The sequence below is a fragment of the Microchirus variegatus genome (genome assembly GCF_963457635.1).
Source record: "Microchirus variegatus genome assembly, chromosome: 11".
Classification (NCBI taxonomy): Eukaryota; Metazoa; Chordata; class Actinopteri; order Pleuronectiformes; family Soleidae; genus Microchirus; species Microchirus variegatus.
Genome location: NC_139812.1, coordinates 28,214,007 through 28,241,797, shown reverse-complemented (window position 1 = coordinate 28,241,797; position 27,791 = coordinate 28,214,007). Strand labels below are relative to the sequence as shown.

The following is a 27,791-nucleotide window of genomic DNA, read 5'->3' as shown; positions in this document are numbered from 1 at the left end:
GGGAGGGGGTGGGGTTTTAAAGGGGGCGGGGTTATATTTATACATTTTAATAAGCTTTTATTTTAATAAGGCCTTTTCTTTCACTGTCTTCTGATCCACTTCCTGTCGTTATAGCGCCACCTGCCGTCTGATCCTTGTTTTAAGTTTTCTCTACGGTGCAGCGCGTCACAATAATTTCCCAGAATGCCTTGTGTGACATGACGAGGAGGGGGGAGGAGCCATCGCTGCTGTGTCTGTGATGACACTAGCTCACAAATGCTAAGCTAACCACAATGCTAACGCTCATCTGTGTCACAGCTTAAAATAGAATCAATAAAGTTTTATTCAAAGTTTACACGTCAGTGTCTTTGTCAACTGAAGCCACACTTCATTTCCCACAATGCATTGTTTCATTTCAAACTCACCTCTGTGGACACACACACACACACACAGGCCGACTTCAGCCCGAACCAGAACCTGAAGAGGACCTGATCCAAGACTGGCTCGTAAGTGTCTGTACTTAATATTATTGTTATTATTATTAGTATTATTAGTATTATTATAATAATTTAAATATTATTATTGTGGTCTGTGGCCCCCTGCTGGGCTTTGTTGGTATTGCAGCTGGGCCTCGGACTAAAAAACAGTTATCAATTCAATCCTTTATTTATAGATTGTGTATATGTGTGTACATATATATATATATATATATATATATATGTATATATATATATATATCATATAAATTATACATGCGTTTATATTAGTATACAAACATGCCGAGTCTTCAACAGTGACGAAATTTACACTTTTACTTTGTTTACTTAAATGTCGTGACTTCAGTCCTCAAACGTTATGTGTCATTTTCGTTTCATTTTCATGTAATTTGATTAATTTGTACATTTGTTTAATAGATGTGTTTGTCCAATATTATAATATAATAATAATAATAGTTTAAAACGTGTTTTCGTTTAATTTTTAATGAATAGTTTTCATTCAATTTCAGTCAAACTCGATTTATTTCAGATTTAAATTCATGTTCCATTTGACTGTCGCGTTTGCGGGGTTTTATTGTGAAAGTCACGCCTCTGCACATCCGGTCTTCGCGACCATTTAGTCCTTCACACACTGCTGTGTTCACGTCGCTGCTTCCTGTCTCCGCCGGTAACACTGTAACGTTTCCCCCGCCGTTAAACGTCGGTGAGTAACCGGTCATCGGTGCGTTTCCCGCCGTTTAATCGGCGGCTCGTGGACCGCGGTGCGTTTGAACCGTTTTTTTTTTTTTTCTGCCACAGTTACAGACGAAGCAGGAACCGGAAACGGGGTCAGTTTTTTTGTTTGTTTGTTTTTTCAATTTTGGCGAAAAAAACAGACGGAGGAATTGAACTGTTTTTCTTCTTAACGAACACATTTATCACCGAATGTTTTCTTTTCACTGGGGGGCGGGGCTATGTTTGCGCTGTACTCTTCAAAATAAAAGTACGACCTGTTTGACTTCAGACAGAGCGATGTCAACACTTAGACAGATGAATAGTGATGTTAACCCTCTCTACCAGTAGGTGGCAGTATGAGCTCACAGGCCTTTAATGATGCAGGTTAATAACAGTTTGATGGTTTATTTGCAGCGTTTTTCATGTGTTCACATGTTCATCTGTTCACATGTTAATGTGTTCACATGTTCATCTGTTCACGTGTTCACATGTTCCTCTGTTCACATGTTAATGTGTTCACATGTTCATCTGTTCACGTGTTCACATGTTCCTCTGTTCACGTGTTAATGTGTTCATCTGTTCATGTGTTCATCTGTTCATGTGTTCATCTGTTCACGTGTTCATCTGTTCATGTGTTCATCTGTTCACATGTTCATCTGTTCACGTGTTAATGTGTTCATGTGTTCACATGTTCATCTGTTCACGTGTTCATGTGTTCATCTGTTCACGTGTTAATGTGTTCATGTGTTCATATTTTCATGTGTTCATCTGTTCCTCTTTTCACGTGTTCCTCTGTTCACATGTTCATGTGTTCACGTGTTCATCTGTTCATGTGTTCATCTGTTAATGTGTTCATCTGTTCATCTTTTCATGTGTTCATCTTTTCACGTGTTCATCTGTTCACATGTTCATGTGTTCACGTGTTCATCTGTTCATCTGTTCATCTTTTCATGTGTTCATCTGTTCATCTTTTCATGTGTTCATCTGTTCACGTGTTAATGTGTTCATCTGTTCACATGTTCATCTGTTCATGTGTTCATCTGTTAATGTGTTCATCTGTTCATCTTTTCATCTTTTCATATGTTCATCTTTTCACGTGTTCATCTGTTCATCTTTTCATCTTTTCATATGTTCATGTGTTCACGTGTTCATCTGTTCATCTTTTCATGTGTTCATCTGTTCACGTGTTCATCTGTTCACGTGTTAATGTGTTCATCTGTTCACATGTTCATCTGTTCACGTGTTCAACTGTTCACGTGTTCATCTGTTCACGTGTTCATCTGTTCACGTGTTCACACATACGCCGGTTATTTGTAGCGCTGCTCTAGTTTGACTTTAGTCGAGCTAACGGCGCTAAAGGAGCTAACAGAGCTAACTGGGTAACGGTGCCTGGACTCCCAAACGTGACGTCACGTCACGCACGTCTTTTTCCGGTCAGTCGTCATGGAAACGCATCATGCGTTTACGTGCGGTAACTTTATCCGTTAACGTACCCAGCACTAAAAAATTCAAATTGGGGCCGTTTATTTGAATTTGGTGACAGAAACAGCAGGTTTTTTGGGTTACGGTCCAAAACAAAAACCACGGTATTTCTGTTTTAAAGGAAATAACAAAAACGATGATGATGATGATGATGATGATGATGATGATGTTACCTGTCTTCACAGGTGTGGCCTCGTATCTGACGACTGTTAGAATTCAGATTATGGCCAGAAGTAACCAGCTGAGTCAGGAGAAACGACAGTCCATCATCACGCTGAGGAATGAAGGTCAGTCCGTGCGGAAAATCGCCAAAACTTTGAACGTTTCGCCGAACGCCGTCGCCAAAACCATCCAGCGCTGCCAGGAAACCGGGTCACACGAGGACCGGCCGAGGACGGGGCGACCCCGGGTCACCTCTGCTGCTGAGGACGAGTTCATCACCGTCACCAGCCTCACCAACCGCAAGCTGACGGCTCCTCAGATCAGAGCGCAGATGAACGCCACCGCCGTCACTTCCTGTGACGTCGCCGCGCCGAACCCTCACAGCGTCTCCATATCCACGGTTCAGAGACGACTGAGGGAATCACGACGTCAGGTCGCTGCCAGGAAAGCGCCGAGGAAAAGTAAGAAGAGGTTCGTTTGGACCAAGAAACCAGAGGAACCTTCATCAGATCAGATGTTAGGAGAAGACCAGCAGGGGAAACCTAAGCTCCGCCCCCCGCCCCTCCCCCTCCTCACCGCTGCAGCTTCCTCTGGATCCAGATCGATGGGTCATGAGTCCGGGGTCAGGAGGTCAGCTCCGCCCCTCAGAAGAGGAGGACCAGTGGCTGCTGAAGAAGAGGACTCGGGCCCAGGTAAGAGGGGGCGTGGCCATAGCAACACAGCCCCAGTGCATTGTGGGTTGTGGTTTGCTGACTGAGCGTTGTGCTGTGTCCTCAGGAGCGTCTGGCGTTACCGACCGTCTGTGACCTGTTCTCCTGCATGAAAGTGGGCGGAGTCAACGACCAGTGGCTGCACACAACTCCTGTCCAGGTGAGAGTCATGTGACATCATCACAGTCATGTGACCTCATCACAGTCATGTGACGCCATCATGTGACCTCATCACGGTCATGTGACACCGTCATGTGACCTCATCACGGTCATGTGACACCGTCATGTGACCTCATCACGGTCATGTGACCTCATCACGGTCATGTGACGCTGTCACGTGACCTCCTCACGGTCATGTGACCTCATCACGGTCATGTGACACCGTCATGTGACCTCATCACAGTCATGTGACGCCGTCATGTGACCTCATCACGGTCATGTGACGCCGTCATGTGACCTCATCACAGTCATGTGACGCCGTCATGTGACCTCATCAGTCATGTGACGCCGTCACGTGACCTCATCACGGTCATGTGACTGGGTGTGGCCTCATCACAGTCATGTGACGCCGTCATGTGACGCCGTCACGTGACCTCATCACGGTCATGTGACTGGGCGTGGCCTCATCACTGTGTCATGTGACTGGGCGTGGCCTCATCACTGAGTCATGTGACTGGGCGTGGCCTCATCACTGAGTCATGTGACTGGGCGTGGCCTCATCACTGAGTCATGTGACTGGGCGTGGCCTCATCACTGAGTCATGTGACTGGGCGTGGCCTCACTCGTGTCTCTTCTTCTCCTCAGATGTGAAACTTTTATCGCTGATCGTCGTTCACGACTGAAACCGCCGACATCGCTTCTTACTTCCTGTGACATCACCGCGCTGAGGCCCCGCCTCTCGTCCAATCAGGAGGAGGCTCAGGGAGGAAACGTGGACATTAAATCAGTCAGCTGATCAATCATTCTTCAGTCATTGATTCCTCTGCAGTTATTGATCAGTTATTAATCAAAGGGGGCGGGGTTATATTCAGACATTTTAATAAGCTTTTATTTTAATGGGTCTTTTCCTTCACTGTCTTCTGATCGACTTCCTGTCGTTATAGCGCCACCTGCCGTCTGATCTTTGGTTTAAGTTTTCTCTACTATAATTTCCCAATATACCTTGTGTGAAGGCAGATAGGTCACATGACGAGGAGGGGGGAGGAGCCATCGCTGCTGTGTCTGTGATGAAACTCACTCACAATGCTAAGCTAACAGCAATGCTAACGCTCACCTGTGTCACAGCTTAAAATAGATTCAATAAAGTTGTATTCAAAGTTTACACGTCAGAGTCTTTGTGAGCTGAAGCCACACTTCATTTCCCACAATGCATTGTTTCATTTCAAATTCACCTCTGTGGACACACTGCCCCTCACTGGCCGGTCAGTGTCACTGCAGCTGATTAGTTATGTCTCACTGAATGACGTCATGGTTTTTTTTTTAATGGAACTACTTTGTCACGAGCGTCACGTGACGCGGCAGATCAGGCGTAGCAGTGACGTCACTGTCACTTCACGACACCTCGCGACATCTGCGGTCACTTGAAGACCGACCAATCACAGAGGACGCACCGTGCAGGTTGCGCACGAGCTCAGCCAATCCCAGAACACGGAGGAAACACTCACACACACACACACACACGCACGCGCGCGCGCGCACGCCGCCGCTTCCGCTTTCCGCATCCCCGCCGCCGCGACCGTCGACTTCAGCCCGGCGCGCTGCCGCTCTCTGCCGCTCTCTGCCGCCGCTCTGTGCCGCAGCAGCCGCATGCGATGCGATGTGACGGTGGCGCGGAACCAGAGCCCGAACCAGAACCAGAACCAGAAGTGGACCCGATCCAAGACTCGTAAGCGTGTGTGTGTGTGTGTGTGTGTGTGTGTGTGTGAGAGAGAGAGAGAGTGAGAGAGAGCTTGTAATATTGTAGTCTGCGGCCCCCTGCTGGGCTTTGTCGGTATTGCAGCTGGGCCTCAGACCATAAAACAGTGAAAGTGATCTTTTTTATTTCGTCTAATTTCACACAAAATATATTTTATCGAAACACTGATCACTCATGAGTTTGATATTTGCGTTAAATATTAGTTTTCTTATCAAATGTGTTTTGTTAACTTGTCTTAGAATCTGCTTTATTCATTCTATTATTTTATGTGTTTGACTGTTTGTGTGTATGTGTGTGTGCATTCATGTATATGTGTGTATGTGTGTATGTACGTATGTGTGTGTGTGTATATATATACGTTTATAAAATATAATATACATGCATTTATATTAGTATACAAACATGCATCAGTGATGACATTTACACTTTTACTTTTGTTTTCATATTCAATATTATTATTATTATTATTATTCAGTCCTCAAACGTTATTTATTTATCAATTTCGTTTAATGTGATTAATTTCCTAGATTTGTTTGTCCAATATTCTAATATAATATGAAAATAATAGTTTTAATGTCTAGTTTTCGTTCGACTCATTTTCCATTGGCTGTCACGTTTGCGGGGTTTTATTCTGAAAGTCACGCCGCTGCACATCCGGTCTTCGCAACCATTTAATCCTTCCCACAATGCTTTGTGTCCACGTCCCTGCTTCCTGTTTATTGTGACCGTCTCCGCCGGTAACACTTTAACGTTTTCTCCGCTTTCCCGCCGTTAAACTTCGGTGAGTAACCGCTCATCGGTGCGTGGCCGCGCTCACGCGCTTCCCGCCGTTTAATCGGCGGCTCGTGGTTTTATTTTGACAGTTTACGGTGAAGAGGAGAAAATCCCGCTCCGCTTCCTCATCACCGCCGCTGCGCGGCCGAGCCCCGGAACTCCGCTCGGAAAATGGACGATTTACGAACATGTCGCCGTCTCACGCAACGAAAATAAACTGTGAGCAAAATCCCGCACGTTTCCCGTCACTGTAGAGTCCCGCCGTCTGTTCGGCTGCGAAATTGTGCACCTAACGTGTGTCAGTGTGCAGGAAAACGTCATGTTCGATAATGGATGCGCCGCCAGCAGCCGCCCTCTGCGGAACCAGCGGGGACAAATAATCGATGATAATATCGGAGAATACGTTCGATCCGAGCGGTTATTTACAGCCGGGACGAGGCCGTTCGTTGTGTTTACCGCGTTCAGACTGCGGACGGGCGGAAACCGACAGGTTTAACGGTTAAACTCCGCCCGTCACGTCTGAAGAGCTCCGGGATCACAGGGACGCGAAAATCCACAGAAATATGAACGAGGTTTGGTCTGAGCTGGCGCGCGCGCGCCTCCAAACGCGATCACGTTTCGTGTGTGTTTGTGTGTGAGTGTGTGTGTTTATCCATGTGTGTATCGATGATCACTTTATTTTACATGTTTAGATGTGACGTCACTACATGTAACGGCAGCGAGGCATTTTCAGTTCGTCAGGTCAGAGGTCACCTGAGTAGTGACGTCACAGTAAACGATTACTATTCACTGTGATTTCGATTATTTATGATGTCATTATTCATGTTTTTGCACGAGCGAGTTGAGCTGCAGCGTACAGTCCTGGTGATTTATCTTCATGTGCCACAAGGGGGAGCTGCATCTTTGATGTTGTTGTTGTTTTTCATAATAATATTATTATATTATATTATAATTAATATCATCTTATTTTATAACGCTGCCCCTTTTTGAAAAACCTCACTTATTGTTGTTTTGTCTGAAAACGTAACATAAATAAGTGTAAACATGAACGTCACCGATCGCCATGACAACGCCGCTGATGCCCCGCCCACTCTCCCGCAGGTCCTCGGCCTGGTCTTAAACCCTGAACCTGGTCTTAATCCTGGTCTTTAACCCTGATCCTGGTCTTAACCCTGGTCTTAAATCCTGATCCTGGTCTTAACCCTGGTCTTAAACCCTGAACCTGGTCTTAATCCTGGTCTTAAGCCCTGATCCTGGTCTTAAATCCTGATCTTTGTATTAATCCTGGTCTTTAATCCCGGTCCTGGTCTTAACCCTGGTTTTAAACCCTGATCCTGGTCTTAATCCTGGTCTTTAACCCTGATCCTGGTCTTAATCCTGGTCTTTAACCCTGATCGTGGTCTTAACCCTGGTCTTTAACCCTGATCCTGGTCTTAACCCTGGTCTTTAACCCTGATCCTGGTCTTAAGCCCTGATCCTGGTCTTAACCCTGGTCTTAAACCCTGAACCTGGTCTTAATCCTGGTCTAAAAATAATATTTTGCATGAGCGAGTTGAGTTACAGCGTACAGTCCTGGTGATTTATCTTGGTGTGCCACAAGGGGGAGCTGCATCTTTGATGTTGTTGTTGTTGTTGTTTTTCATAATAATATTATTATAATATAATATAATTAATATCATCTTATTTTATAACGCTGCCTCTATTTGAAAAACTCACTAATTGTTGTTTTGTCTGAAAATAACACAACGTAAATATGTGTAAACATGATCGCCATGACAACGCCGCTGATGCCCCGCCCCCCTGCCTCCCCTCTCCCGCAGGTCCTCGGCCGCGCCCCTGACGCTCTTCCTTTGCTCCGCCCCTCACCTCAGGATGGAGGACTCGGAGACGGAGCTGACGGTGGCCGACACGGACGCCCTCGGCGCCGACTTCATCACGGTGGAGTTGGACACGCAGCCCATCGAGTACGTGGTGAAGTGGGCGGAGGTCGGCTCCAAGTTCACCATCTCCTGCGTGAAGAAGGACTCGGACGACCCGTCGGACCTGACCGCCGACCAGCTGAAGATCGAGGCGGACGAGGCCTTCTTCGCGCCGTACGAGGAGGTGTATCCCTGCGAGGTGACGGAGCAGAGCGTGGAGATCAAGACGGACTCGGACGACGAGGACGAGGACGGCGAGGAGGAGGAGCACGAGCTGCTGGTGGAGGCGGGCAGCAGCCAGCTGGACGGCGACGGCGACTCGGACCAGGCCGACTTTGAGCCGGACGAGCGCCAGTACCGCTGCAGCTACTGCGGGAAGTGCTACAGCCACGCCTCCAGCCTCTACCGACACCAGCAGACGCACACCGGCAAGAGCGGCGGAGCTCCGCCCCCCGCCAAGCGAGCGCTGGAGCCCGCTCATCAGGACGCTCGCTACACCTGCCCCCACTGTGGCATGAGCTTCAAAGGCAGCAGGTCGGTACCTCCTCCATCTGGTTCTGGTCTTTAACCCTGATCCAGGTCTTAACCCTGGTCTTACATCCTAATCCTCGTCTTAAATCCTGATCATGGCCTTAATCCTGGTCTTAAACCCTGATCCTGGTCTTAATCCTGGTCTTAAACCCTGATCCTGGTCTTAACCCTGGTCTTAAATCCTAATCCTGGTCTTAATCCTGGTCTTAAACCATGAACCTGGTCTTAATTCTGGTCTTGGTCTTAATCCTGGTCTTGGTTTTAAACCCTAAACCTGGTCTTAAATCTGGTCTCAATCCTAGTCTTAAACCCTGATCCTGGTCTTAATCCTGGTCTTAAACCATGAACCTGGTCTTGAACCTGGTCTTGGTCTTAATCCTGGCCTTAAACCTTAAACCTGGTCTTAAATCTGGTCTCAATTAATCCTTAATCCTGGTTTTAAACCTGGTCTTAAACTCTGAACCTGGTGTTAATCCTGGTTTTAATCCTGGTTTTAAACCTGGTTTTACATCTTGTCTTAGTCCTGATCTTAGTCTTAATCCTGGTTTTAATCCTGGTTTTAAACCTGGTTTTACATCTTGTCTTAGTCCTGATCTTAGTCCTAATCCTGGTCTTAGTCTTGGTCTTAATCCTGGACCTAGTCTTAATCCTGGTCTTAGTTTTGGTCTTAATCCTTGACTTAGTCTTAATCCTGGTCTTAGTCTTAATCTTAATCCTGGTCCTAGTCTTAATCCTGGTCTTGGTCTTGGTCTTAATCCTGGACCTAGTCTTAATCCTGGTCTTTAAACCTGAACCTGGTTTTTGTGAACCAGATACCAGCTGTTCGATCTTTCATAATGAGATCTTTGTTGATTGATGGATGGCTGAGTGGGCGGAGCCTAACTCTTCCCCTCCCTCCCTGACAGGATGCTGGGCAGTCACCTGAGGCTTCACGGGAAGCGGCGAATCCACCCGTGCAACATCTGCGGCAAAGAGTTCAACCACAGCTCCAGCCTGTCGCGTCACCGCCTCATCCACAAGAAAGGCAAGGTGATGCCCAAGGAGGCGGGGCCCAGCGCCAACATGGCCGCCCTGCGCCACTCGCTAAAGCCCGGCGGCAAGAACAAGAAGGCGAAGAGGCAGCAGCAGCAGCATCATCATCATCATCAACATCAACAGCAGCAGCATCATCATCAGCAGCAGCAGCAGCAGCAGCATCATCATCAGCAGCAGCAGCAGCAGCAACAGCACCACCATGTGGCGACCGCCATCATCCAGAGTCCGGGCGGAGACAAGTTCTACGGCTGCCCGCAGTGCGACATGAGCTTCAGGACGTCGACGCTGCTGTCGAAGCATCAGGTGACGCACGTCAAAGAGCTGCTGGACAACTACACGCCGGGCAAGGAGAACCTGGGCGAGACGTCGTCCGACCTGAAGATCCGCCTCAAGCTCTGCTCGCGCGACAAACCCAACTTCTACACCCTCTGCAAGAAGAACCGGCGCCGCCGCGGAGGCCGAGCGGGCAAACGGGGATCCACCGCCTCCGAGGAGGAGGAGGAGGAGGAGGAGGAGGGCGGCGGCGGCGTCGGGGGAGGAGTCGGAGTCGGGGGAGGAGGAGGAGGAGGAGGAGGAGTCGGCCGCCACTGCTGCATCCAGTGTGGGAAGCGGTTCAGCCACGCCTCCAGCCTGGCACGACACCAGCAGACCCACAGAGGGGGCGGCGGCGGCGGCGGCGTTGGCGTAGGCGGCGGTGGTGGTGGTGGTGGTGGGCGGGCGAAGTCCGGACTTCCCAACGCCAAGACCAAGACCTACACCTGCGCCGCCTGCAACAAGACCTTCATGCACTCGTCCAGCTTCTCTCGCCACAAGAAGGCGCACATGGAGGAGGAGCAACGCGTCCACGCCGCCACCGCCGCCAAACGCCGGAAGAGAATCTTGGACGAGAGCGCGCCGCTGGAGTCCGAGGACTCGGAGTGACGCGGAAACCAAGGCTCTGGACTGGGTTCAGGACCTGGTCCGGCGTGGTTCTGAATCACCATATGGTTGGTTCTGGACTGGTTTGAGACCAGTTCTGGAGAAGTTTGTCGTTTTTGAAAAACTTCTGGACCAGGTCTCAGATCTGGACCAGGTCTGGGATCCTGGACATCCAGATGTTGGGAACTGGACCTGCTTGGTTTTTCTCTGGTGTAGATAAGATCCTGGTCCTGGTGTGAGAGGAAAGTCTCCAAATAACACTCACGCCCATTTATGGTCGCAACTGACCAATAAGCCCCTCCCCCCTGCACACACACACACACACACACACACTCCATTTCCCATCAGCCACTTGGGGATAGAGCTGTCTCAGGCCACGCCCTCTGATGCTCACAGCATTATCGGAAACATGTAAAGTTAAAGTTCGTACGGAAGTTTATTAGTGACGACCTTTTTTTGTTTTTTAATCCCGATTCTTTTCTGACGTCATTGTTTTTTTGTTTTTTTAAATCACTTCCTGCTTCGGGCGCCGTCGTCGACGAACGTCCGTACGCGTTCGTGTTCGGAGCTGCGGCGCCTTGGCTCCTCCCCCAGCCACCCCGCCCGTCTTTTGTTACTTCCTGCGTGGTTGTGATTGGCTGCCGTTCTCTTGTGAAAGCGGAGGAGACGAGCTGATTGGTCCCAGTTCCTCCTCATTAGCATATGCATGAAGACTCTAAACGCGAGGCTTGTCGGCCATCTTTGTATTTTTTCCAGCTGCGTTTGTTTGTGGTTTTATCGGCGGCGAGCACCGGTCGACGGGAACCTGCACTTATTTATGAATTTGACATCAACGATGATGTAATATATGAATATTAATGGTATTTAAATGTTAAAACAAACGTTTAAAAAAAAAAAGCAAAAAAAAAAAACGCTCCCACCGCCAACCTTCATCGTTCAGCATCATCATCGTCGTCGTTTTTATTGGTTCACTGAAAATGTTGGACGCGCTGATGACATGTGTTCAGCCCCGCCCCCTGGTGTCGGTCTGACGTTCAGCCCCGCCCCCTGTTGTCGGTTTGACACTCAGCCCCGCCCCCTGGTGTCTGTCTGACGTTCAGCCCCGCCCCCTGGTGTCTATCTGACGTTCAGCCCCGCCCCCTGGTGTCTGTTAACGTTCAGCCCCGCCCCCTGGTGTCTATCTGACGTTCAGCCCCGCCCCCTGGTGTCGGTTTGACACTCAGCCCTGCCCCCTGGTGTCGGTTTGACACTCAGCCCCGCCCCCTGGTGTCTGTCTGACGTTCAGCCCCGCCCCCTGGTGTCGGTTTGACGCTCAGCCCCGCCCCCCTGGTGTCTGTCTGACACTCACCTGTTTATTTATAATGTTTGTGAGCGGGCAGGTGGTCGGGGTGGTGTGGCCCCGCCCACCCCCGGCTCTCCGCTGCGTTCTCATTGGCTCCTCGTTGTTTTGTTTGGTTCTTGGTTCGTCACCTGCAGGTAGAAGGTCGTTCGTCATCGTGTCGTGTTTGATTAGAAAAAAAAAATGTCGACATGTTTTTTTTCTAATAAATCTGAAAAAAAGTTCACTCAGTGTGTTTGTGTGTGTGTGTGTGTGTTAAATTCAAATGTAATTCTGGTTTATTTTTAGTTGACAATTTTAAATAATTATTCTATTAAATTAACGTGTTTCTATAAAAGAAAGAAAAATTCAAAAGTTTCCGTTTGACATTTTCAGATGAAACTTATCGTACGATAAATGATCACTTTGATCGTTCTATCGTTCAGAAAAGTCTTCAGGACCAGGTTTCCAGTGATTCCTCGTCCTGAGCAGCAGGGGGCAGCAGAGTTCATGTCGTTTCTACTCGGAAACAAAGAATGAATGAAAACGGTCACAAATAGTTAAAAATGAATCAAATACAAAGAGATTTATTTAAATAACTGTTTATATGATGTTATCACAATATTAATATTAATATAAATCAATATTTCTGTAAAATATAGATGGAGATATTTTTAGTCTTAAACCAGGATTAAGTCGAGATTAATCTCACTTTCTCTAGTGTCCTGTTCTTGTTATTGGCTCTTCCTCCCTCCCTTCTTTCCTCCCACCCTTCCACCCTCGCTTCCTTCCCTCCTCCCTTCTTTCCTTCCTCCCTTCCACCCTCCCTTCCTTCCTTCCTTCCTTCTTTCCTTCATTCATTCCTTCCTCCCTTCCTTCCTCCCTTCCACCCTCGCTTCCCTCCCTACCTCCCTCCCTCCCTTCCTTCATTCCTTCCTTCCTCCCTCCCACCCTTCCTTCATTCCTCCCTCCCTCCCTTCCTTCATTCCTTCCTTCCTTCCTCCCTCCCTCCCTCCCTCCCTTCTTTCCTTCCTCCCTTCCACCCTCCCTCCCTTCCTTCCTTCCTTCCTTCCTTCTTTCCTTCATTCCTTCCTTCCTCCCTCCCTTCCTTCCCCCACCCTTCCACCCTCCCTCCATCCCTTCCTTCCTCCCTTCCACCCTCGCTTCCCTCCCTACCTCCCTCCCTCCCTTCCTTCATTCCTTCCTTCCTCCCTCCCTCCCTTCCTTCATTCCTTCCTTCCTCCCTCCCTCCCTCCCTTCTTTCCTCCCACCCTTCCACCCTCGCTTCCCTCCCTACCTCCCTCCCTTCCTTCATTCCTTCCTCCCTCCCTCCCTTCCTTCATTCCTTCCTCCCTCCCTCCCTCCCTTCTTTCCTCCCACCCTTCCACCCTTGTTTCCTTCCCTCCTCCGTTCTTTCCTCCCTTCCTTACTCCCTTCTTTCCTCCTCCCTTCCACCTTCGCTTCCTCCCTTCCTCCCTTCCTTCCTCCCTCCCCTTCCTCCCTTCCTTCCTTCCCTCCTCCCTTCCTTCCTTCCTTTGATCTGTCCCACCCTCACAGATCAAAGGTCCGTGGTCACAGTAACTTCTCAGTTAGCCGACGTTAGCGATTAACACTGAACCACAAAGAAGAACGGGGTAAAAACCCTGAGCTAATGCGTGAGAAGGAAACGGTCGGGCGTCGTGACGGGTGCTAACGGACGCTAACAGATGCTAACAGCTGGAGAAAACCCACCACAGTGTAAGTGTTGAGATCCGTGGGATGCAGCGGGCGAGGATGGCCGCCAGAGGGAACCTGGTTCCCCTCCTGAAGTCCAGTGGGTATCAGGTGAAGGAACTCCTGGGCTCCGGCAGCTTCGGACACGTTTACCTGTGCAGGCGATCGGACACCAGAGAGACGGTGGCTGTGAAGGCCGTCGCCAAAGCGAAGGCTAAATACGGCAAAGAGGAAGTGAACAACCTGGAGCTCCTCAGGAAGTTGGACGCGGACCAGAACAGCCTGATCCGGTTCAACCGGCACCTGGAACGCCAGGGAAACGTTTTCCTGGAGTTTGAGAAACTGGACGTGACGCTTTACGACTTTGTTTTCAACAACTGCCGACAACTGTTTCTGTCGGAGATTCAGCCGATCGCGCGGCAGCTGCTGGTGGCGCTGAACGCCCTGAAGAGCATCGGAATGGTGCACTGCGACATCAAGTTGAACAACATCATGCTGGTGAACCACTGCCTGCAGCCCTGCAAGGTGAAGCTGATCGACTTTGGTACGGCCGAGTTGGTCTCCAACATGGAAGTGGGCGACGTCTTTCAGCACCTTTCATACCGAGCTCCCGAGGTGTCGCTGGGTCTCCCTCTGAGCGAGGCGGTGGACATGTGGTCGCTCGGCTCCGTGGTCACGACGGCGTACCTCAAGGCTAAGCTGTACTCGGGTCACTGCGAGCTGGCTAACATGAACGACATCGTGCAGCTGCTCGGTCAACCCGACGACCAGGTGCTGAAGACCGGCGCTCACACCCGGCAGTATTTTTACAAGGACCAGGATTTGCTGTGGAAGCTGAAGAAAGAGTGCAGCTGTTCGATGGGCAAAAGCTGCCACTGGCGCTCGTTTCACCCGCTGGTGACGAACGAGACGACGGAAATGTTCAGCAGCCTCGACGACATCGTTCAGACTCGTCCGGGTTCGGCTGCGTACGAGGACACGCGGGCCTTCGTTAGCCTCCTCAAAGAGATGATGCAGGTGGATCCGAAGAAGAGAATCACGCCCGGAGAAGCTCTGACGCATCCGTTCATCGCCCTGACGGATTTCCCCAGTGATCGCGCCGCTTCCGACAATGAGCGAAGTCCACCCTCGGCTAGCTTAGTCCACAGCAGCGCTGCTAAAAGTGACGGCAGACCGGCGCGGCGAGCTAGCTCAGATAACAGCAGCGCTTCCAGGACCTCACCTGCCTCCGTTAGCCCTCTCTCTAATGGAGACCAGGTTAGCATCGGCAACGGAACGAAGACAAAAGTCAAAGACAAAAATAAGCTTTTCAAGACGTTTAACGGGTTCATTTCACGGCTGTTCAAGAAAACCTCGTCCAGAAGTCTTTTGGACGAGGAAACCGCTGCTACGAGTGACGAAGAACCGTCGCCGCACACGGCTAGCTTGAGCGACAACGATGACAAACCCCCACAGAAAGCTAGCTCAGGTGACGCCGATGTTGTCGACGCCTCGCCTGCCTCTGGATCCCCGAGCTCCAGGAGTTCCGGGGGATCCCAAAGTTCTCCGAGCTCCAAGACCAGCGAGCAGCGAGCGATTCACCCGCTGATAACGCATGAAACCACGGAAATGTTCACCAGCCTTGACGACATCGTTCAGACTCGTCCGGGTTCTGCTGCGTACGAGGACACGCAGGCCTTCGTTAGCCTCCTCAAAGAGATGATGCAGGTGGATCCGAAGAAGAGAATCACGCCCGGAGAAGCTCTGACGCATCCGTTCATCACCAGGAAAAACTTTCCCAGCGATTGCGCTGCTTCCGTCGCTGACGGAAGTCCACCCTCAGCTAGCTTAGACCACAGAGCCGCATTCAATAACAACAACAGACCTCCACAGGAAGACGGCACCAAAGTTTCCGAGACTTCACCTGCGTCTTCTGGACGTGTGTCCGATAAAGACGGGATTAGCGCAGTCGACGGATCTAAGGGATTCAACGGCAAAGCCAAAAACAAGCTTTTCAAGAGGTTTCATGGATTGCTTTCACGACTGTTCAAGAAAAAGTCAGCCCGAAGTTTGTTAGCTGAAGAGGAAACGGCCGATTCCAGCGCTAACAAACCACCACCCACAGCTAGCTTAACTGATGGCGCCGACGGTGACGGCGGAGCGCCACAGAAAGCTAGCTCAGATGGCGCCAATGCTGCTGACACTTCACCTTCTTCTTCTATGCATGTCTCTGATTTAGACGTTAGCGTTAGCATCGACGACGGAACAATGAGCTCAAAAGTCAACGCTAAAAATAAGCTTTTCAAGAAGTTTCATGAACTTTTCCATGAAAAGATCGTCCAGAAATACGTTTGATGAGGAGACGATGAAACACCCACAGCTAGCTTAACTGACAGTGATGACGGATCCACACAAAGCTAGCTCAGGTGACGCCGATGCTGCGGAGGCTGCACCTGTTTCTGCTGCTCGTGGTTCTGAAGGTTCTGACCAACGACGGAACTTTAGGTTCTAACAAGAGAGAAAAACAGTTAAACTTAACCAGAAACACAACACTGATCAAGCTAGGATTGTGTTTATGAACGGTTTGTTTGTCTCATTGTTTGTTTGTCTCGTTGTTTGTTTGTCTCGTTGTTTATCTTGTTGTTTGTTTGTCTCGTTGTTTATCTCGTTGTTTATTTGTCTTGTTTGTCTCATTGTTTATTTGTCTCGTTTTGTTGTTTATTTGTCTCGTCGTTTGTTTGTCTCGTTGTTTATCTGTCTCGTTTAGTTGTCTCGTTGTTTGTCTCGTTTAGTTGTCTCGTTGTTTGTCTCGTTGTTTGTCTCGTTTAGTTGTCTCGTTGTTTATTTGTCTCGTTTATTTGTAACTTTGTGTTTAGTCAGAACTTTACGAGTACATCGGACCCAAAGTGCTAACATGCTAATGTGCTAACATAGCGAGGTCAGACGCTCATTATCATAAATCACAGGAAAGAATTTCAAATAAAAAGAGTGAATTTATATTTGCCTCGTTCTCTGATTCTGTGAGTGTTTTTAACCGCCGCCATCTTGGAACGTTCCGAGTTAGAATTCCTGAACGCGCACCTCGCTATACTCGAGCGTCAGAGTCCTGTAGTACCCCACTTCACCACGGGGTGGCAGGTCTGGACACAATCCTACCAAAGACGAAGAAGAGGATAATTGCTCTTCATTGTGTAACCGTGGCAACGAAAATTGAGGAAAAACTTGAGTGATCGAGATCCGTCTCTCAGATCATAGCGTCGTTTCCTTGGCGACTTCTGCTTCAAATGTTTGTTCTGCTTGGGGGGCGGGGCTTGTACGCCACTTCCTGGTGGGAGTTGAGTTCTTTATCATCGCTGGTGAAAGTGAAGGAGGCCTAATCTTCTCTAATCTAATCTAATGAAGTGTCTGTAAAGCGGCGCTGATGAAACCTCGAGTGTTGCAGATTAAACAGGAAACTAACGGATAATTAATGTGGGCGTGGCCTCGTCAAACAGATGCTGCAGATTAAAGAGAGAGAGAAGTCACTGTGGGGCTCGCTCGCCCTCTCCTCACCCACAGGTCAAGAGGAGTGAACGAGGCTGCTGATTGGACGAGAGCTCGGCCAATCCCTGAAGGTTCTGTACTAAGAGCAAAAAAGGTTAGCATTATTAGCATTAGCATTAGAGATGGCAACACTTTCTGTTGTTTGTCTCGTTGTTTGTCTCATTGTTTATTTGTCTCGTTGTTTGTCTCATTGTTTGTCTTGTTGTTTATTTGTCTCGTTGTTTGTCTTGTTTGTTTATTTGTCTTGTTGTTTATTTGTCTCGTTTGTTTGTCTTGTTGTTTATTTGTCTTGTTTGTGTATTTCTCTCGTTGTTTATTTGTCTCGTTGTTTGTTTGTCTTGTTGTTTATTTGTCTCATTGTTTGTCTTGTTTGTTTATTTGTCTCGTTTATTTGTCTCGTTGTTTATTTGTTTCATTGTTTAATTTTTTTGTCTCGTTTATTTGTCTCATTGTTTGTCTTGTTTGTTTGTCTCGTTGTTTGTTTGTCTCGTTTATTTGTTTGTCTCATTGTTTGTCTCGTTTATTTGTTTCGTTGTTTGTTTGTCTCGTTTATTTGTTTCGTTAATTTGTCTCGTTGTCTGTTTGTTGTTTTTCTGGTTATTTGTCGCCTCCATCTCATTCGCTCTTTTCTCGTCGTCTTTGTGACTTTTCACATTTGTAGAAATACACTCAGTTCCGGCCTCTGCCACCAGGGGGCCTCAGCCTCATGTCTTCATTGCGTGTGTTTCCCCTGGAGCAGATTAACTGGGTCACAGTCATTCATTCACTCAGGTTACAGATGTTAGAGAGGTCAAAGGTCAAAGTTACACTTGATGAGGAGAGGAACAATTATCTTCATGATTCATCTGTTGATTCACAGAGTAAATATTTGTTATTGATCACAAATCAATCAAACACAAACAACAAAACAACAATCAACTGATAATCAAAGTATTGATTTAGTAACAGATCAATAATCGACGAATCAAATATGATATGACCTTAAACTGTAGAAGTGTATACTCTCCTGAATGTCCACGAGGGGGCGACAGAATTCATGTGATCTCAGATTAACAGATTAGAATTGAGCCACTGTGGCTCAGTGTGTGTGTGTGTGTGTGTGTGAATATAAAATACAGACCATAATAATAATATTCTTCTTCTTCTGGTTTTATTTGGTCGTAACAAGGAACAGAGAGAAGTAAAAAAGTAATAAAAAAGTAAAAGTTAAACGTAGAAATATAAAGATAAAGTACAGATGGCGTAGATCTGATGACCTTTGACCTTTGTCTATGTTGTGAATAATCACCTCGATCACAGAATCATCTGTGATGATTTTTACTGACAACACAAACACCTCACAGCTGCTGTTACCTGGATTAAATCTCAGATTAACACATGGTTTAAAAACACACAGTCACACGTTTACATGTTGTTGTTGTTGTTTTGTACATGTTTGAGTTTGACCTTTGACCTCTTCATTGTTTTCAGAAATCAGGTGGAAATGTTCTGTGATTGGACGTTAATCCTCAGATCACAGCGGGTTTACATCATAATCCAGCAGATCACTGGGTATTGGATTATTATTGGATTATTGTGTGTGAGAGAAAAACAGCAGGAGGGAAAATGGAGAATAAAACGTCTCCATATTTCAACACATCGTGATGTCATCGTCTGCTAATGACACCGATAACTGCTAATGACACAGCTAACTGCTAATGACACAGCTAACAGCTAATGACACCGCTAACTGCTAATGACACAGCTAGCTGCAAATGACACCGCTAACTGCTAATGACACAGCTGACTACTAATGACACAGCTAGCTGCTAATGACACCGCTAACAGCTAATGACACCGCTAACAGCTAATGACACAGCTAGCTGCTAATGACACAGCTAGCTGCTAATGACACTGCTAACAGCTAATGACACAGCTAGCTGCTAATGACACTGCTAACAGCAAATGACACAGCGAATAGATAATGACACAGCTAACAGCTAATGACACTGCAAACAGCTAATGACACAGCGAACAGCTAATGACAGCTAAAAAGTTAATGTCTCAGCTAAAAAGCTAATGACACTGCTAACTGCTAATGACACCGCTAAAAGCTAATGACACAGCGATCAGCTAATAACACAGCGATCAGCTAATGACACAGCTAATGACACTGCTAACAGCTAATGACACCGCTAACGTGACATTAGCTTTTAGCTGCTATTAGCAGATTATTAACGCCAGGGTCAGAGTTCGATCACACGACGATCGTCATCGTCACACGAGGTCAGAGGTCGGGGCTGCTCTGCTGCGCCCTCCTCTGGTGACCTTTGGTCTGCAGGTGAGCCTTGAGGAAGGTGAGCAGGCGGAAGTGTTTCCCGCAGACGCGGCAGCTGTGCGGCGTCTCTCCGCTGTGGACGCTGCGGTGCCTCATGAAGCTGGTGGCGAGGCTGAAGGTCTTGGCGCAGAGCGAGCAGCGGTACGGCTTCTGGCCCGTGTGCGTGAACGCGTGGTTGCGCAGCATCTCCTTCAGACGGTAACTCTTGCCGCAGACGTGGCAGTGGAAGGGTTTGTCGCCCGTGTGGCTCCTCTGGTGAACCCGGAGCTGCGAACCGCTGGCGAACTTCTTGCCGCAGACGTCGCAGGTGACTACGGCGTGGGCGTCGGGCAGCTCGTCCGAGTGTTTGCTGACGACGTGGTTCTTCAGGCAGCGGTAGCTTTTGCCGCAGATGGCGCAGAGCTGCCTCTCGCCGCTGTGGATCGCCTGGTGGCTGCGCAGGTTGGCGGCCTGCGTGAAGCCCCTCCCACAGGTGGCGCACTGGTGCGGCCGGACCTCCTGGTGGACCAGTTTGTGGCGCGTCAGGTGACAGGCGTGGTAGAAGCTCTTCCCGCAGACGTCGCAGACGAACGTCTTGTCGAAGTGCGTCATGCGGTGCGTCTTCAGCACGCTAGCGCAGGCGTAGCCTTTCCCGCAGATGTCGCAGTGGCAGCTTTTCTCGCCCGTGTGCCGCGCCTTCACGTGGAGGTCGCGGTGGGCTTTGTGGTTGAATCTCTTGGGGCAGAAGTCGCAGGCGTGCGGCAGGACGCCGTGCTCTCGGAGCTCGTGGTCGCGGAGCTTCAGGACGCCGCTGAAGTGAGCGCCGCACACCGAACACGACGGGTGACATTTGCGCCGGTGGTCGTGGAGACGCTCGGCGTTTGGGAAAACCATCGCGCACTGCGAACACTTCTCTACGGGCGCCGCCGTTTTGTTTGCGATGTTCTTCCTGCGTCCTCGCCCCCGCTTCCTGTTTCCCGCCGTAGACGCGGCGCCCCCCTCTGGCGCACCTGAAGGCGTCTGAGCGTACTCGTGGTCGGGGATGTCGGCGCGAGGAGCGGAGCTAAGGAGGCTTTTCACCTCAGCTGTTTCCTCAGACAAACCTGTAAACAAACAAAACACTGAGGTCACGTGAGGTCAGTGGTTGGATCCAAAGTGTCCAGCAGAGGGCGCTCTCTAAACATGTGAGCTTGTTTGTTTTTTTTCACCTTCACGCTCCTGTGTCGTCGTCACGGCGACGTCGCTCAGTTCTGTGACGTCATCACACCGAGTCACGTGAAGCAGCTGCAGGATTTTCTCCACAGCTTCGTCCACGAGAGCGTCCAGTCTGTCCTGGCACGAGGACAACAGAGGACACGTCACATTTTACGTCACGCGTCATGTTTGCGTGATCAATACAGGAAGTTCATGTGACGCTGAAGGCGCTTAAATACAGTGATTTTTGAATTAGGTTTGGTGTAAACGTTTAACTACTAACTTTACTACAAAATAACTAACTTATTAACTCACAAACTAACTTATTAACTCACTAACTAACTTATTAACTCACTGACTCACTCGCTGAGTGGACGGAAGTGAAAGAGTTAAACGTTAGCTCACGGCGGGCTGCAGCAGCAGCTGTTAGCCGTTAGCCGCCGTTAGCTGCTTACGTCAGTGCGAGGACTTTGTTTTCCCGCCGCGGTGATAACTTCCGTCATCACAGTTTTGGCAAACTGACTGATGATGAACGTCACGTGGTTTTTAAACGTCATTGAATCCTCCATCACGAGAATGTACTGCGCGAGAGTCAACAGTGTGTTAGCCCGGTGTTAGCTTCGCAGCTAAGCGTGAGGCAGCTGACAAAGGAAGTGACGTAGTTGTCTTCTCCAGCAGCGGGTGCCCTTTCAGAATAAAAGCGACCCTGAACACGTAAATATATTTTTTACTTTAATTGTGTTATCATTCAACACAATCTTTACTTATTTGTATTGTGTTGAAATAAATATATATTTCTTATATTTATATCGTCATAACCTTCTGGTTTAAACAAATTAAAATGTCCGTCAGTGTCTGTGATGAGTGAAAAACGACAAAGTGACATTTGTATGTTTCCAAAAATACTTTGTTTTTTTATTCGCCGATCTGAATCTGCTGCTGTACATACATGTGATAATAATAATAATAATAATAATAATAAATATTACATTTAAATTACATTCACAGAGCTTCAGTCAAACTCTATAAAAACACCAACAAAACATTAAATATTCTCTTAGAAACAAACAGATATAAAACAAACAAAACACTGATAAAGACATAAAAACATATTTTTACATTTACATTTCTAATGTGTACATCCTCAAACTTCCCTCAATGTTAGCCTTTCTGGGAGAACAGCGACGTTAGCTGTTAGCACAATCAGTAGTTCTGTACTTTAGCCTCACTGCCTTGTTGTATGGGTTGCTAGCTTGCTAACGCACCATGACTCTACGACTTCCTAACACATTAGCATGTTGGTCAACAATATACCAACAACCAGTATAGCAAAATAGAGTCTACATGCTAGCATTTTAAAGTTGAACTAAGAGCTCAGTGCTGATGTGTATACATTTTAGGAGCACGCTAACATATTTCAATTATTGCATTTTTAGTGAGAAAATGTTACTATTGAAAATGGTAACAAATGCTTATATATTATAATAGCACAACAGGCCAGAAATACATTTAAAATAGACAACATGCTAAACTGGGCCAGGAGTTTAGCAAGCTAAAGTTTATTAGCCTGAAATTAATGCTAAGCTAAGTCATTGAAGAGCATGGCAGGGCTAATTATCGTGCTGTAAAAGATAGCTAACAAAGATGGAGGAGCTTGATGGTGCGTTCCAGTTGTAGCCGGAAGTCGGATTTTCCGACTCGGAAAAGTTGGAGCAAACCCCGACGTAGGAGTCCAAGATGGCCGCCACTCGTTTTGTTTTTTCTAATTCTGACTTCCGATATAAATGGAACACACCTTTAGTCACATGGTCACGGTCGAGTTTGCATAGCAACGACTGACGTCGCAGCCGTTCCGGGATTGGCTGCTCTCCTTTGAAGGCGGAGCCAATCAAATCCTTGTTCCCCAGAAAAACAAACCCCAGCTCCGCCCCCCCCTCAGCTGTGTTCGTCCGACTCGCTGCTGCTGTGCCGCCGCCTCCTCGGTGAAGCCACGCCCCTCGCCGTCTCTTCCTGATGCTGCTGTTTGGAGGAACTGGACAGATCGATGGCCACTTCCTCCTCCCCCTCCTCCTCCTCCTCCTCCTCCTCCTCATGCTCCGCCTCCTGGGCGTCGCCGCGGCTGCTGCCCTGTCGCACTACGGCGTTGCTCGGGAAGTCGGAGTGGGCGGAGTCAGACCGTGGAGGGCTGGGACATTTCTTGCTCATCTCTAAAGACTTTTTGTGCATTCCTGTGAGGACAAAGACAAAGACACCAACCACACCTTATTATTCATATTTATATCATATGAAATCAGTTTGATATAAAGTACTATAGTACAAGTGAAACTTGAGTAAAAGTAAAAGTACCAGAAAATGACTTTGGCAGAAGTTGAAGTCACTGAATATGTTGTAATAATAATAATACTTGAGTAAAAGTCTTAAAGTTTATTACATTTACTCTATTTAAAAAGCTTTGTCTTTGAGTAGGCCAGTTGTCTTTCAACTGGAAGGCTGTGGGTTCAATTCCTGGCTCTGCTCGTCTACATGTGTCCTTGAGCAAAGACACTTAAGCTCATGTTGCCGCGTGTGAATGTGAGTGAAAACTGTTGTGCAGAGCAGCTCATTAACATGAGAAAATGGCTTTAATGTGCAATGTTCTGTTGTTATTAGCTGGTACTGCTGCACTCACTCTCCCACACCAAAGTCACTCACTCTCCCACACCAGAGTCCATAGAGAAAACCAGTGATTTTAACATCACAGCACACAGGAGTTCACAGGAGTTGTTGATCCACTGCTGCCTCCATCACTAACTTACAACGATTTGTGGATTTGAATTTGAATTTGAAAACCTTTGTTCAGACTCACATCAGTGACAAAAAGTGACCACACGAGGCAGCAGAGGACCAGCAGCTCCTGTGTCCCTCTATGGGATTTGGTGTGGGAGAGTGAGTATACTTTATTTACTGTATATTTAGTCTCAAAGTTGTCGGTGTGTGTGTGTGTGTGTGGTGTGTGTGAAGTGTGGTGCATGTGTGTGGCACTGACGTGTATGCGGCTCACCGAGCAGCCAGGGGGCGCACGATCCCATCATTCCATTCTTGGCGGAGTTGAGGATGGACTCCGGCAGCGGGATGGAGTGTCTCACCATCGCCCCGTAGAGGCCGTACTCCGCCATGACACTGCTGCGACCCCAACACTTTTCCCGCTTCCTCCACTTCGCCCTGCGATTCTGGAACCACACCTGAGCACGAGACACAGCACACGTCAATATAACGGAATAGAAGATAATATAATATAATATAATAAAACATAACATAATGTAATATTATAACAGCAATTATTGTACAGTAAATACATAAAAACAGTTATAGATTGATCAGAAATCAGATTTAATAATTCAATAAATTACTAACAGCAATGTTAATTCTGTTTTTTAAATACGTTTCCAGATTGTTTCTTTTCAAACAAAATTTTAAAATAAAATAATAGGAATTAGATAAATTAAATTAAATATCCTCGTTTCACTGTGGTTTCTATGAGAACCACTGACTGACATGAGTTATTGTCATATGTATATATATATATATATACTGTTTTATAAGTAAATATACTTCTGCCAATAATAATAATAATAATAATTATTATTATTATTATTATTATTATTATTATTAATAATAATGATAATAGTAATATTAATAATAATAACAACACCAATAATAATATTAATAATAATAATAATATTTATTTATATTATTATTATTACTAATAATAATAATTAAGTAAAACCTGTCTTATGTTCATTTTTCAGCTTGACTCTTTATTGATCGTGATGACGTGGTCATTTTAATGATTATTGATGATCGATCAGTGATCACCTGTATTCTGTCCTCGGGCAGCTCAGTCTTCATAGCGAGCATCTCTCGAGCGTAAACGTCCGGATAATGAGCTTCATGAAAAGCTTTTTCCAGCTCCTCCAACTGATGAGAGGTGAACACCGTCCTACACACACACACACACACACACATGGTTCATGAACATTTTTAAATGATCTTTTTTTCATAATTTATTATTATTGTTTATACTTTTTTATAATTTTTTAAAACAATCATGAATTCTCACCTGTGTCTCCTCTTCTTTCTCTTCTGACAGTTTCCAGAACTTTTGGAATCGTTTCGATCAGAGAGACAATCTTCATCTGTGGCGGGAAAAAGAGACAAAAAACAACAACAAAGGACATCGATTATATTGATTATCGATCATGCAGTTGTTTATCTTATTTGTCCAATAAACGAAAAAAAACGAAATAAAACGAAATTCATTCTTATTATCATCAGTAGTAAGACTAAATTACATTTATAAATTAAAATGATTTTTAAAGTATCTGAATATTTTTTAAAGCATTATTTTTAATTAAGTTTTATTAAATTAAATTAAATAACATTTAATAAAAATTTAATTTAATGTAATCAATTAAAAAACGGAAATAAAAAATGACGGGAGAAAACATTTATAAAACGGGAAAGGAAAAAAACTGATGTCACCCAGAAATGAAGCGAAATATAAAACAAAAATAAAATAAATATTTTGAATATAGTGAGGAAAAAATTCTAAATCGAAAAATGAAAAAAAAATATATATATATATGTATATTTTTTAGGTTTTTAAAAAAATTACGTTTTTAAATTTTCAGAAAAATAAACTGAGCTGTGTTTATAAAAGAGAGAAAAAACGAGGATAAAATAAATAATAAAAGTAGAATAAGAGAAAAAAAATAAACAGAAAACTTAGATTCAAATTATAAAACAAAGAAATATGAAAAAATTATTGATAAAAAACCCCAAAAAAAACGAATCAATCAAATACAAATTAAATAGAAAAACATCTTAATGAACCCGGGTCGTACCGGAGTAGTTGTCCCTCTGGTTGTCCAGGTTGTGCAAGTAGTGGTTGTCGGTTCGAGTCTGCAGCAGCGGCAGGTGACCCGGCAGGAAACACGGAGCTGACCCGGGCTGCTGCGCCGCCAGACTGCACAAGAACCCGAGACCGAGCGGCAAAGAACCGGGGAACGAGAAGCCGCCGAGGCCGCTGCTGAGGCCGCCGCTGAGGCTGAGGCCGCTGCCGAGGCCGCCACCGCCGCCCACGGTCTGCGGCTCGGCCCCGGGACCCGAGCCCGAACCCGCCGCCGCTGCCAGGCCCGAACCCGGACCTCCTCCTCCGGGCTGCTGCTGCCGCGCCTGCAGGTCCGACTCCAGGCCCAGAAGATCCGTGATAGCGAAGCCTTTCGACCGGAACCCGGTACCGTGGAGCCGGGTCTTCTCCATCCCGAAGCCCGAGGACAAGAGCTTGACTCTGGGCTTCTCTTCTCCGAGCTCGTCCCTGGCTGTCATGATGAAGAAGAAGAAGATGCTGATGCTGATGATGGAGTTGATGAAGATGATGGACAGACCGGGTCAGGCCGTTTGGCGGGATCCATTTATCCCACTGCGTCCTCCAGGGATCAGAGCAACCAGCCAATCAGGAGCGAGGGGGAGGGGCCAGGATGGGGGTCAGTTTCCCTCTTTTCTCTTCAATCCCAGAGGATTAATTGCCACCAATTTTCTTTCAATCCGATCAGGATTTTCTCTGAGGAGGAGTGTGTGTGTGTGTGTGTGTGTGTGTGTGTGTGTGTGTGTGTGTGTGTGTGTGTGTGTGTGTGTGTGTGTGCATCAAATCTAATATTGATCTAATTTAATTATCTGATCCAAAATTAATTTGAACTCAGTGATGGAGGCAGCAGTGGATCAACAACTGATTTTTTCTATGGGCTTTGGTGCGGGAGAGTGAGTGGTTTACAAACTTCAGTTTATGTGTAACATGGGCTATGGGTTTTGGTGTGGTGGTGGTGGGGCCTCAAACATGAAGTTGGGAAAAAAAATTTGTTTTAATGCCCACTCATCATTAAAAGTAGCTCTGACTCCTCCCCCTTCATAAAGATAGGAGCCTTTTTTGCCTGAATTCACACACAAAATGGCGGCTCAGTGAGTTTTAATAGTTTGTACAAACAAATATACATAAATATACATAAACATATATGTATTTGTTTCTCGTTACAGTAACAGAACATGCTAGCTAGTTAGCCCACAGCTAACTGCCCTGTAAGCTGCATACACATGTATTTTTAACTCAGGTTAGCTATCAGTTAGCCAGCTAGCTAGCCTGTGACAGCCCGAGCTACGAGAGCTGGTTAGCATTAACTTTAGCATCATAACCAAAACATTATTGTTTATTTTTAATATCTGTTGTGTAAACAGACGTAAAAAAAAAAAACTTTCACTGTTTTGTGTTCATCATCGTACTCACACACGCTCAGACACACACACACACACACACACTCAGACACACTTTAATCCCACCTCAGCACATTCTTTTCAGATTACGAGTCAAACTGATGTTCTGATTTTATAATCTGTACAAACTGAAGCTGCATCATTGTGTGTATGTGTGTGTGTGTGTGTGTGTGTGTGTACAGCACAGAAACTTATGTTCAATTTTCAAACAGCGTGGATTACCATTATATGCCGGAGCAGATTGATTGATTCAGATTAAGGTTTTTGATTCTGCGGTTCCTTCAAAGAGCCTTTGATCCTAACTTTAATTTACTGTGTGTGTGTGTGTGTGTGTGTGTGTGTGTGTGTGTGTGTGTGTGTGTGTGTGTGTGTGTGTGTGTGTGTGTGTGTGTGTGTGTGTGTGTGTGTGTGTGTGTGTGTGTGTGTGCGTGCGTGTGTGTGTGTGTGCACACTGAGGACTAGTGAGGGGTTTTTAACCAACAAAGTGAGGTCATTTTTACACAGTGAGGACATTTTGTCCGGTCCTCACTTTGTTTTCATTGAAATCACTTCATTACGTTGTAAACATGTTATACTCTGTTTTTAACAGAGGTCCTCAATTTGGTACAAAAACCCGTTTTCCAGCCCTGGTGTTTCACACACTTTTTGCTCTGGGGCTCCACCTGCAGACATGTTATGGTACTGCACCCAGTAGTTCTTTATCGATGTCATTCATGAAGTAGATATTTGTAATTGTGTTGATTTATAAAGTGGAAATGATAGTGTGTGTGTGTGAGAGAGAGAGAGAGAGAGAGAGAGAGAGAGAG

General features: G+C 46.6%; 3 protein-coding genes across 3 annotated transcripts; 1 reads left to right on the top strand and 2 right to left on the bottom strand.

The window, feature by feature from the left end:
• The first annotated feature begins 6,173 nt into the window (after nucleotides 1-6,173).
• LOC310933909 (uncharacterized protein) lies at nucleotides 6,174-12,185 on the top strand. The gene is made up of 4 exons (XM_083897479.1): nucleotides 6,174-6,240; nucleotides 8,054-8,686; nucleotides 9,589-10,351; nucleotides 10,412-12,185. The coding sequence occupies exons 2-4, from the start codon at nucleotides 8,106-8,108 to the stop codon at nucleotides 10,637-10,639; spliced, it is 1,572 nt and encodes a 523-aa protein (XP_083753605.1). The 5' UTR covers nucleotides 6,174-6,240; nucleotides 8,054-8,105; the 3' UTR covers nucleotides 10,640-12,185.
• A 7,270-nt stretch (nucleotides 12,186-19,455) lies between these two features.
• LOC310933908 (uncharacterized protein) lies at nucleotides 19,456-21,248 on the bottom strand (the record flags this gene model as incomplete). Its single annotated transcript, XM_083897478.1, has 3 exons — nucleotides 19,456-20,588; nucleotides 20,694-20,817; nucleotides 21,135-21,248. The coding sequence occupies 3 exons, from the start codon at nucleotides 21,246-21,248 to the stop codon at nucleotides 19,456-19,458; spliced, it is 1,371 nt and encodes a 456-aa protein (XP_083753604.1).
• Nucleotides 21,249-22,614: 1,366 nt separating this feature from the next.
• vsx1 (visual system homeobox 1 homolog, chx10-like) lies at nucleotides 22,615-26,046 on the bottom strand (the record flags this gene model as incomplete). Its single annotated transcript, XM_083897477.1, has 5 exons — nucleotides 22,615-22,907; nucleotides 23,705-23,900; nucleotides 24,535-24,658; nucleotides 24,779-24,854; nucleotides 25,563-26,046. 5 exons carry the CDS (start codon nucleotides 26,044-26,046, stop codon nucleotides 22,615-22,617), a joined length of 1,173 nt encoding a protein of 390 aa, XP_083753603.1.
• Between the last annotated feature and the right edge of the window lie 1,745 nt (nucleotides 26,047-27,791).

What these genes read in the sequence shown, in the direction of transcription:
- LOC310933909 (XM_083897479.1), top strand. Translation starts at nt 8,106, where the DNA reads ATGGAGGACTCGGAGACGGAGCTGACGGTGGCCGACACGGACGCCCTC. An exon ending in ATGAGCTTCAAAGGCAGCAG is followed by an intron (nt 8,687 to 9,588) that starts GTCGGTACCTCC and finishes CCTCCCTGACAG; the next exon opens with GATGCTGGGCAGTCACCTGA. An exon ending in TCAGCCACGCCTCCAGCCTG is followed by an intron (nt 10,352 to 10,411) that starts GCACGACACCAG and finishes GGCGTAGGCGGC; the next exon opens with GGTGGTGGTGGTGGTGGTGG.